General features: G+C 49.1%; 1 protein-coding gene across 1 annotated transcript in view; it reads left to right on the top strand.

The window, feature by feature from the left end:
• Positions 1–6,663: 6,663 nt before the first annotated feature.
• LOC137562993 (metal transporter CNNM4-like) overlaps positions 6,664–12,128 on the top strand; it is a 75,331-nt gene continuing 69,866 nt past the window's right edge. The window contains exon 1 of the mRNA XM_068274886.1: positions 6,664–7,747. Within this exon, the coding sequence (XP_068130987.1) occupies positions 6,737–7,747 (1,011 nt within the window). The 5' untranslated portion in view covers positions 6,664–6,736. The remainder of the gene's footprint in view (positions 7,748–12,128) is intronic.

Below are 12,128 nucleotides of genomic sequence, written 5' to 3'. Positions count from 1 at the left end.
CCCCATCCCCCAGTATAGGTAGCCTGGAGGAGATAGCAGGCAGAAAGCGGGTATTGGGCACAGTAGCGGGGACCCCCTCCCTCACCTGGGTCCCCCGATCTGCGCTCCCCTTCCATCTATTAAGCCCAGCAGCGTAGTAATATCAGGCAGCAGGCGGGGATGACTCACCTCTTCTGCGTTCCAGTGTGCGTTCCACTCTCGTCACTTCCTGCAATGCATTATAGTACAGTGGCCGGCATTGCAGGAAATGACGAGCGTGGAACGCACACTGGAACGCGAAACAGGTGAGTTATCCCTGCCCACTGCCTGATATTACTATGCTGCTGTGCTTAATAGCTGGAGGGGGAGCGCAGATCGGGGACCCAGGTGACGGAAGGGGGGGTCCGACCCCCCCTCCCCGCCGCTGTGCCCAATACCCCCTTCCTGCCCGCTACCCCCTCCAGCTCGGCAGCACCCCACAGCCACGGGTAGGCGGGTGCCCCCCCCCGACTGAGGAATTTGCCTCACTGCGCATTATGGCCAGCCCGTTGCTTATTGCGCAGGGGGGTCCCATGGGATGGTGCTGCACTCAGGCTCAAACTGGCGATGTTTTAACCAGAATCACTGTCATCCTCTGGATGGGAAGGCAGGGTGGTGTTGTTCTTTTAGTGCTTACAGTGATGCACATTTCAAGCTCTTGAGGGCCACATAAAATGACGAGGGCCACATTCGGCCCACGGGCCTTGTGTTTGACACCTAGATTGTAACCAATTTTAGCGATGCCTCAAACCACACATCAACTTTGTATGTATTTTTCCATATGTTTCCATGGCAGCACAGTCGGGTTAAGTCCCACCCACTTGACCCCTATAGGACCATCCTATAAATTTCTCCCTTTAGCTCCCCCCCCTGTAATCTTTTTGTCCTCGTATCACCTGACTCTTAGGATCATCCTGCTGAACGAAAGTTTAGCAAAAAGAAGTTTACAGCAACTCCCTCCCTTTTACCCTCCATCAGGTCTGGCCTCGCCTGTATGAAGTCCCCAGCACAGAGTTTAAATAACTCACCGCTTGGGGAAAGAACCGCTGCTGGCCGCGGGCATGGGACTGTAAGGTAAATCCTTCTTGGCTCCCTCAGGTACGTCTGCCGGCGTTTCGCCGTATGGCTGCTCTGCTTTTGCTCTGCTTCCGCGTTAGGGGCGGTGGGCGGAGAGGCGTGCGCTCCATCTGCGGCTCAAGCCGTGGTTCAGCCTGCTTCCGGTTTCCGCCCAGCGGCGACGTCATCCGGACTCTAAGCCTTTTGCTGCGCAATACTGCCCCCCTCCCACATATCAGTCACGTGAGCGCAGTAAAGTATTCAGCGCTGGTGATTGGTGAAAGGAAGGAGGGAGGGGGTATTTAAACCTGCCGGCGCGACCTACTAGGTGGCTGCAGTATGGAGGAGACCTTGCCGGATTACGCTGCGGAGCTGCTGCTGCAGGCACAAGGATTTCCCTACATTGTATCCGGTTAGATTAAGCTTATTGGTGATAACTTGAAATGTGAAAACTTGCATGTATAGCTTGTTTACTCAGTACATATTGTTTATTGTTACAGCAGATGCTGTAGGTATGGAGCAGGAGCAGCCACAGACAAGTGACCAGTCTAGAGCTATTAGGTAGGAAGGGGGGGAGTTGAGAAGTAAGTATATTACTCCTTACCTGGGAAATTAGTGTGTCAATCCTGCTTTCAAACTATGGCAAGAGAACAGGAACCACCTAAAGACATAGCCACAATGATCAAAGAGGCTGTACAGGAATCGATGAACACTTATATTGCCTCACTACCACCTAATCAACCACCTCAGTCGGAATCAGTAACAACACAGCCCGGCCCATCACACTCGGATACGGAGACAGAGACCGCTGAAATTGGATTCAATTTTAATCTGGTGCAACCTTATATAACAGCAATCAGAGACGCAATAGAATGGCAAGATGAACAAGAACCGTCTACAAGTACTCAGAAGGAATACTATCCACACTTAAAGAAGTCAGTAAAGCCGTTTCCCCTGATGGACGTGATTCATGAAATAATGCTAGAGGAATGGAAAAAAACAGAAAAGAAAACCGTTTTATCTAACAGATTCAATAAACTCTATCCCATGGATGAAACTAAGTTGAATGCACTAGATGAACCTCCAAAAGTAGATGCTTCCGTAGTAGTTAGCACGTAACGCTACCCAGGGATGACGCCGCTTCTTTTAAAGATCCTATGGAAAGGAAAATTGACGCAGAATTCAAAAGATCGTATATGGCTTCAGGAAGTGCATGTAAGCCGGCAATAGCCTTAACATCTGTGGCAGAAGCACTGAGAGTATGGATACAAAATATAGAAGACGCATTAAGATCTGACACAGACAGAGACACTATTATCGCAGCCCTGGACGATGTTAAATTAACAGCAGATTTTGTAGGAGAAGCGGCGGTCGATGTGTTGAAGTGCTCTACGAAGTCTATACTCCATGCAGTAATGGCCAAGAGGGCGCTATGGCTGAAGAGTTGGTCTGCGGATTCCAATTCGAAACAAGATTGGTGTAAAATTACGTATGATGGGAAGAATTTGTTTGGCGAAGAAATGGATGCGGCCATTAAGAAAGTTACGGGGGGCAAATCGGGTTTGATCCCACAGGACCGCAGGAACAGAAGATCTACGTTCCAGAGAAACACCTACCAGTCTAGATACAAGACCAATATATCTTATAGACCTACACGTGACTTTAAAAAGAATTAGCAAAGTTCCCACTCTACACTTTTGAAATTAAATCGACAAAAGAAAGCCGGACAAGCCACAGCCTCCCAGAAGTCATTTTGATGTCCCGCCCGTCCAGACATCACCAGTAGGTGGCAGACTACAGGCCTTCAAGAATGTCTGGGCGGAAGAAATCAGCGACCAATGGGTGAGAGAGACGATAGCCCAAGGTCATCAGTGGAAATTCAAGAATATACCTCCAGATATGTTCGTCCGCACAAGCATACCGAGAGACAAGAACAAGAGAGAAACCCTATGGAAATATGTACAGGAATTAATTATGAAGAAGGCCGTAACAGAGGTCCCACTCAAAGAGAGAGGAATGGGAGTCTACTCACCTCTTTTCTTCGTCAAGAAAAAAACAGGAGACTTGAGGCCTGTAATGGATCTCAGGAAACTAAATTCTTTCATAGTCACGGAACACTTCAAAATGGAGACGTTACAAGCCGTTGTGAAGGTATTGCTTGTCAAGGACTGGGCACTTTCAGTAGACTTGGAGGATGCATATTTGCACATCCGAATCCATGCGGACTACCACAGATACTTGAGGTTCGCGGTAGGCAATCTACACCTGCAGTTTACATGCCTTCCCTTTGGAATCATGACAGCTCCCAGAACTTTCTCGAAGGTCCTACTGGCATTAGTAGAAACATTAAGAATCAAAGGCTTGAGGTTGCATCTCTACCTGGACGATCTGTCACTATTACATCAGGATCAAGAGACCATAAAACAACACAAACACTTGCTACTGTCGGAACTACAGAGATTCGGATGGAAAATAAACTTTGCCAAAAGCCAATTAGAACCGACAAGGGACATCTTGTTTCTAGGGGCACGTCTCCAGATGGAACACAATACAATCAGTCTACCAGAACAGAAGAAATTAGACATTCAGTCATTAATACAGAATATGTTGAAAAACACAATAATAACAGCAAAGCAGTGCCTCAGTATATTGGGAACTCTAACATCCACTATCCCAATGGTGCGATGGGCACAATGGCATACCAGGCAGTGGCAGCTGGGATTTCTGCGCCAGTGGCAGAAAGAACAGATGAACCAACCGATTCTAGTAACAAAACAGATGCGAGACAGCCTGTCTTGGTGGCTAAAACAAGAAAACTTGTCAAAACCATTACTCATCCAGCAACCAAGGACGATCATTCTTACTACCGACGCCAGCCAGAAGGGTTGGGGAGCACACCTAGAGTCATCCACAACGCAGGGAACATGGAAGCCGTGCAGGGAACACATACCAGCCAACATATTGGAGATCAGGGCAGCATTCTTGGCCCTTCTCAGTTTCAAAAACCAGATCCAGGGGGCAGATGTGACACTACGCATGGAAAATCTGACGGCGGTCGCATACATCAAGAAGCAGGGGGGGACAAGATCGAGGAGACTTCTCCAGGAGACTACTCCAATATTCTCATTTGCAGAGACTTACCTCAGAAGCCTAACAGCCATCTATATTCCGGGAGTACAGAACATCACTGCGGATTACTTGAGCAGAAAACAGATAGACAACAACGAGTGGTCCCTGAACAGCAAAATATTTCAATGGATATGCGCTCAGTTTGGCGATCCAGAAGTGGACTTGATGGCGACAGTGCACAACAACAAATGCGAGAGGTTTATATCCAGATGGAAAACACCGAAAGCGGAATCGGTGGACGCACTAGTAGCCCCATGGAGCTTCCTAACAGCTTATGTATTTCCTCCAGTCCCAGTGATTCACCGTTTACTGCAGAGACTGACACAGGAACAGGTAACGCTAATAGCAGTAATACCATTCTGGCCAAGAAGACCGTGGTTCCCACTACTGCTACAATTGAAGATAGGAGAACCACTACTATTACCAATAGTGCCAAACCTGCTGTCACAAGGGCCGGTGTTTCATCCCAATCCAGCCATCTTAAAGTTAGCAGTGTGGAGATTGAGAGGAGGAAATTGGAGTCGATAGGATGCTCGAGAGAGGTGATCCAGACGATTCTTAAAGCAAGAAAACCAACCACAAATGCTTCATATCAGAGAGTTTGGTCAAAATTCGAAGACTTTGCAGCACACCAGAATATAGACCCGCTCAAACCAAAAGTAACTGACGTCTTACTTTTCCTCCAGACGGGATTAGATAAAGGCCTAGGATACAATACACTCAAAGTACAAGTAACTGCACTGTCGGCCCTAACAGACCAGAGATGGGCATTACATCCCTTAGTGATGCAGTTCCACAAAGGAGTGATGAAGCAAAAACCACCAATCAGGACGTTCTTTCCAAAATGGGATTTGCCCCTAGTGCTGGAAACCTTATCTAAGCCTCCATATCATCCATCTAGTGAGTGTTCTCTTACGCTTCTAACTCAAAAAACAGTGTTCCTGGTAGCCATAACATCCGCCCGAAGGGTGTCTGAGTTACAAGCTTTAGGCTGCCAGGAACCTGCACTAACCTTCTATACAGACAGAGTTGTGCTAAGGCCAATACAGCATTTCGTGCCTAAAGTTGCCTCTATCTATCACTTCAATCAAGAGTGGACACTACCAACCCTCTTTGAAGAAACCAACTCGGTACCCCATCCTTTAGATGTAGGAGATGTACTCAGGACTTATATTGAAAAAACAAAGGACTTACGTAAAACGGATAGACTGTTTATTATATCTGCAGGTTATAGGTCTGGCCAGCCAGCCTCATCACGTACTATAGCAAACTGGCTAATGAGCACCATTCAGAACTCATACAAAATCAATAACTTGGTGCCTCCGCAACAAGTGACAGCGCACTCTACAAGAGGCATGGCAGCCTCTTGGGCGGCATTTTGCAAGGTTTCTCCCGAGAAAATATGCCAAGCGGCCAACTGGTCGTCATTAAATACCTTTATGAGACACTACAGGGTTGACCCTGCGGTCAACTCCACTTTACAATTTGGATCCAGTGTGTTAACTGCTAATTTGAGTTAATTAAACTTTCTTTCAGCATCACACTCATCCCTCCCTGTGTTTTATTGCTAGCTATCTCCCGACTGTGCTGCCATGGAAACATATGGAATACGGAAAATTGTATACTTACCTGACGGTAATTTTCCTTTCCAGATGTGTCCATGGCAGCACAGGGCTCCCTCCCTAGTTTCGGTGATCCGAATCAAAGATTACAGGGGGGGGGGGGGGGGGGGGGGGGGAGCTAAGGGAGAAATTTATAGGATGGTCCTATAGGGGTCAAGTGGGTGGGACTTAACCCGACTGTGCTGCCATGGACACATCTGGAAAGGAAAATTACCGTCAGGTAAGTATTCAATTTTCCGTAATTTGTACTTGTACTGCCGGACGTCCTTATGTTGTTTTCAACATCTCATGTATCTGTGTTCCCAAATATTTGTTTTGTACTATGTACAGCGCTAATGAAGATGTTGGCACTATATAAATAATAACAATCTGTATTCAATTGTATGCTTATGTAACTTTGTCCCAGTCATAACTTTATAACTTTCTGCGTTTTGCATGTATCATAAAGAGGCTTGTATTTGTTGACCTGTAAACCAGGACACAGCGTTCATATCACAGTGACCTGGAGAAACCTGTCATAGCCAAACATGTACAGAAGCCCCCTCCCATCTCCTCCACTCTGCTGAGTTTACCACTATCAGCACACGGCGCAGGATTGCAGATTTTGGGCGGGAGAAAGTGAAGGGGCGTGAACTGTCATTTCAAAGGCGTGATCTGTCAATGGAGTGAAGATACTCGTGTTTGAGCTTGAGGGGGCGAGTCAACAGGATACGGAGGCAGGGTTATAGGCCGGGCGTGGTTATGTAAATAATACCTCCAGCGTGGTGTCGGCCCAGCCCTCGAAAGTGTTTCTGCCGTGATGAAGGCGTGGCTTGAATGTACAGGATCGGGGTGGGGCGTGGTTGATACAGGCACGGGGCGTGGCCGCAGCGTCGCAAAGCCGGCTGTGGCCTCGGAGTGTGGCACACGCTATGGCTGGTCCGGGTGTTTTCTCGGCCGGTTTGTGGACGCTGCTCGTGTTACCCGCGCTGTGCGCTTCGCAGACGGATTCCCAGGACTCTCCGCAGCTTCCGCTCATCCTCGGCTTCCGGCTGGAGGGCAGCAACCGACACACCGAGCTGTCAGCGGACGGGGAGCTGGAGGTGACGGAGGGCAGCTGGCTGCAGCTCCGCTTCTATGGCCTCCACCTGCGAGCCGACAGCGCCCAGCTGCTGGCCTTCACCGAGGCGGAGCTGGGCGGCCAGGACAACCGCAGCTGCGGGGTCAGCACTCAGGACCTGACGTGGAACCACACCGGGCTGAACGTGAGCGAGGAGGCGGCGGGCACGGCCGCTCTGCTCCGCCTGGAGGTGCTGCCCCTGCGGAAGACCCATCACTCGCGTGTCTATGCTCTGTGCACCCGCCGGGGCCCCGGGCTGCCCTGGACCCTGCACCCGGGCCCTGACGGCCGCCTGCGGGTCCTGGAGGAGCACAAGCCTCTCATGCCGATCTGGCTGCAGGCGATCGTCATCGCGGTGCTGCTCGCCCTGTCCGGCATCTTCAGCGGCCTGAACCTGGGGCTGATGGCGCTGGACCCCATGGAGCTGCGGGTGGTGCAGCGCTGTGGCACGGACCGGGAGAGGAAGTACGCCGCCAAGATCGAGCCTGTGCGCCGCAAGGGCAACTACCTGCTGTGCTCCCTGCTGCTGGGCAACGTGCTGGTCAACACCACGCTCACTACCCTGCTGGACGAGCTGATCGGCTCCGGACTGGCTGCTGTGGCCGCCTCCACCATGGGCATCGTGGTGCTGGGAGAGATCGTGCCCCAAGCCCTGTGCTCCCGCCACGGCCTGGCAGTGGGGGCCAACACGCTCTTCCTCACCCGCTTCTTCATGATTGTCACCTTCCCCATTGCCTATCCTGTGAGCCGCCTGTTGGACTGCGTGCTGGGACAGGAGATCGGCACCGTCTACAACCGGGAGAAGCTGCTGGAGATGCTCAAGGTTTGTGTATGTGACTGGTGTCCTGCCAGCAGGGTGTGTGTGTCATTACACCTGCCTGCTCCTCGTCAGGGGTCTTCTGTAGGCACCAGGGAGGTGTGTCATTACACTGTCCTGCTTCTCATCAGGGGTCTCCTCTGCAGGCACCAGGGAGGTGTGTGTCATTACACTGTCCTGCTCCTCATCAGGGGTCTCCTCTACAGGCACAAGGGGGTGTGTCATTACACTGTCCTGCTCCTCATCAGGGGTCTCCTCTGCAGGCACAAGGGGGTGTGTCATCACACTGTCCTGCTCCTCATCAGGGGTCTCCTCTGCAGGCACCAGGGGGGTGTGTCATTACACTGTCCTGCTCCTCATCAGGGGTCTCTTCTGCAGGCACAAGGGAGGTGTGTCATTACACTGTCCTGCTCCTCATCAGGGGTCTACTCTGCAGGCACAAGCGGGTGTGTCAATACTGTCCTGCTTCTCATCAGGGGTCTCTTCTGCAGGCACAAGGGAGGTGTGTCATTACACTGTCCTGCTCCTCATCAGGGGTCTACTCTGCAGGCACAAGCGGGTGTGTCAATACTGTCCTGCTTCTCATCAGGGGTCTCCTCCTGCAGGCACCAGGTGTGTGTTTCATTACTGTCCTGCTCCTCATCGGGTCTACTCTGTGGTCAGGGTGTGTGTGGCAGGGGTCATTAGTCCTGCTCCTCATCAATAGTCTCCTCTGCAGAGTGCGTGTGGAGATGATGTCAGATCTAGTCCATGGTGGTGCGCTCTCTGGTGTGTATGTACACTCTCTCTCTCTCTCTCAATCCAAATCTCTCTCTCTCTCTCTCTCTCTCTCTTTGTTAGACAGTAGAGGTAAGCTCATTGGGAAATTTTCCTCTAGTTTTGAAACTTCCATAGATATAACCGTATGCCAGCTCAGAATATTTTCATCATATTGGGGTTGAGAGTGGATTCCATCTGGCTCTCTCTGCAGGAAGCCGCATTTCCCAGGACAGAACTGGAACTTAGAATGGGGCACGTTAGATTTTGAAGTACTGGCAGCTTATTAGCTTTCAGGTATTGTTAGGTATTGTTACCAGCCTTCTACATCAGTCTAACGTAATTTACAGGAAACCTAAAGTTAGAGAAATATGGAGGCTGACACTTATTTCTTACTAAAGTTTACCTGTTGGGTGGCCGCATACGTAGATCGATAGACAGATAGAAGCCTTGGATAGTCCAGAGGCTTCTAATGTCCGTGTTGTCAGGGTTGTTACCACGAGTGATTACCCGTGATTCGAATGAGGCTTAATTGGCGCAGGTGTGCGGCGGGGATACAAGGGGTTATTTACCAATAATTCCTCCTTCCTGCATTCCAAACAGCTTGCACGCACCCTATTGGTCGCGTTGCAAGCCTCACACCGGCGCACTTCCTCCTTCCGGCTTGAAGAAGGAAGTGCGCCATGGTGAGGCTTGCAACGCGACCATTAGGACACAAGCAAACGGTTTGGAACTCAGGGTGGATGCAGACCCACAGAACATATATCTGCCAAGAGCTTGACGGATGTTTTTGTGGCCGCAATCCTCATCATGCAGGAGTATGAAGTACTGACTACGTGAATATGGCCGTACTTGCGCAGTAAGATGAAGTTTCACATCCTTGAGCGGCTCTGTGCTACTGAGCAGGAGCAACTAGACAGTTGCAGTACAGAAGCAATCTTCCAGAGGGTCCTGGGCAGCAGTGGTGGTCTGCAGAAGGATGTGGGAGGCCTCTGGATCCAGCTTTGCTCTTTCAGACTCTAAGATGAAAAACTAAGGAGAATAGATGCTTACCTGGGGCTTCCTCCAACCCCATAAACACGAGTGGGTCCCTCGCCGTCCTCCCGCGGTCTGCTAATCAGCCCTGGTAACTGGCTCAGTCGGGATCAGTCTGGGTCTTCTACTGCACATGTGCATTAGAGCCAAACTTATCGGAGGTGATTACTGAACGGCAGACCACGGGAGGACGGCAAGGGACTCAAGTGTATTTATGGGGCTGGAGGAAGCCCCCGGGTAAGTATCAATTCTTCTTAGCTTTTCATCTCTGAGTCTCTTTAAAGGATACCTGAGTTGACATGAGATAGACTTGTACTGTATGTACAGTGCCTACCACACAAATAACTATGCTGTGTTCCTTCTCTCTCTCTCTCTCTCTCTCTCTCTCTCTCTCTCTCAGTTAACCACTTGATGACCCAGCCTTTACCCCCCCCTTAAGGACCAGCGTTTTAGCTGATCTGTGCTGGGTGGGCTCTACAGCCCCCAGCACAGATCAAACACCAGGCAGAGCGACCAGATCGCCCCCTTTTTCCCCCACTATGGGGATGATGTGCTGGGGGGGGTCTGATCGCTCCTGCCTGCGTGTGGCTGGCGAGGGCACCTCAAAGCCCCCTCCACCGCAGGATTCCTCCCTCCCTTCCCCGGAGATCCGAGGCTGCACAGGAACGGATCTGTCCTGTGCAGCCTCTAACAGGCTCCTGCCTGTCATGTGACAGCGATCCCTGGCCGCTGATTGGCCGGGGATCGCTGGTCTGGTACAACGCTGCTACTGTTAGCAGCGTTGTACAAATGTAAACAAAGCTGATTATTTCCGCTTGTGTTTACATTTAGCCTGCGAGCCGCGATCGGCGGCCTGCAGGCTATTCACAGAGCCCCCCGCCGTGAATTGATAGGAAGCAGCCGCTCGCGCAAGCGGCTGCTTCCTGATTAATTAGCCTGCAGCCGGCGAAGCAGAACTGCGTCGCTGGTCCTGCAGCTGCCACTTTGCTGACGCGCGTTATGAGTGCGCGGTCGGCAAGTGGTTAAACATCAGGTATGTAAGTACTGGACTGAATCAGACTACAGTGTGACCCTCACTGATAAGAAATTACAACTATAAAACACTTTCCTAGCAGAGAATGGCTTCTGAGAGCAGGAAAGGTATAAAAAGGGTCAATAGTCATAGATTTTAGCTCAGGTTTACTGCAATGAATGTGTCATTGAGCAAAAACAATAAAACAGAAAACATGTAAAAAGTAGATTTAAATATAAAATAAAACTGGAATCTCTTTTTTTTTTTTTTTTTTTTTTTTTTTTTTTTGTATAAAGAGCTTTATTATATAATAAGGCAAATATAACAACAAGCTGGAGAAGCTAAAATAGCAAAACATATACAGAAGGAAGATAAAAACAAACGTGGATAAACATCCTACACGTATATATGTTGAAGAGCAAAATTCCGATGTCCATACCGTTCAACCTAGGAAATGGGGCACAAAAGTGCCTCCTACTGAGATCCTAGGGATCAGTCCAATCTAATAAGTTCCATAGTACATTGCTCTTCTTGACTGAAAGGAAAATCCTAACCTAGAACTAACCCCAAAATAAAATCAAAGGAAAAAAAAAAAAAAAAAAAAAAAGGGGAAAAGGAAAAATAACATCCTGTCTAAGCACAAGAGTCCCGAATGTCATAGAGGTATACAAAACAATTAGAAACCCATCACACAACTGTCCAAGGGGAACTAAAATTGCCTATAGGATTTCCATGCATCCCAAATAAGATCAAATCTTGCTATATTCTCAACACTATAATAATAGACTCGATCAATTAACATCATCAAGTCAAGACGCTGAATAACCAGAGCTAACTCCAAATCAGTGGATTTCCACTGGAGGGCTATTGACCATTGGGCAGCCAATAACATATATCTATATAAGGGTCGGAAACTTCCAGGAACTTCATCATTAGCCATATATAAAAGGGCCTGGGAAGCAGTCAGAGAGATTGGAAAACCAAACACGTCTCGTATTAAATGTTTCCATGAATCCCAAAAACATTGTGCACGAGGGCAATCCCAAAAAACATGCACCAGAGACCCTTCTATACCACAACCGCGGAAACAAGACGAAGAGGCCAAAGGATAAATTTTATGAATTTTAACTGGGGTGTAATACCACCGAAACAAAAGCTTAACCGCCGTATCTTTCACCATATTTGACTTTACCACCTTAGAGACTGCAGTCCAGATAAGGGACCAGTCATATTGTGTAAGCTGAATTCCCAATTCCTGTTCCCAGGCCCTCATGTATGACTGGAATATCTTAAAGTATTTTCTTTTAGGAGGAGGAGAATAGATACTTTCATTAATTTATTTTCACCTGGGGTGTCCTTGCATCTCATTCGTTGTTTAACCGCCTCCTTACTTTAGCCACAGACCCTGAACAAGCATGCAGATCAGGTGGTATCACCTGGTTATTTGCATGCTTGTTTCAGGTGCGTGTCTCAGGCACTACTGCAACTAAAGAGATCGGCGCTAGCTTAGTGGACCAGAAAACCTCCTAGTGAATATTTCTCCAATCATGGCACCCTCTAAAGCACGAAGAGTTGTGATTGGCC

This window comes from Hyperolius riggenbachi, chromosome 3 (genome assembly GCF_040937935.1).
Source record: "Hyperolius riggenbachi isolate aHypRig1 chromosome 3, aHypRig1.pri, whole genome shotgun sequence".
Taxonomy (NCBI): Eukaryota; Metazoa; Chordata; class Amphibia; order Anura; family Hyperoliidae; genus Hyperolius; species Hyperolius riggenbachi.
The sequence above is the reverse complement of the archived record's forward strand: the minus strand, read 5'-3'. Positions and strand labels throughout refer to the sequence as shown.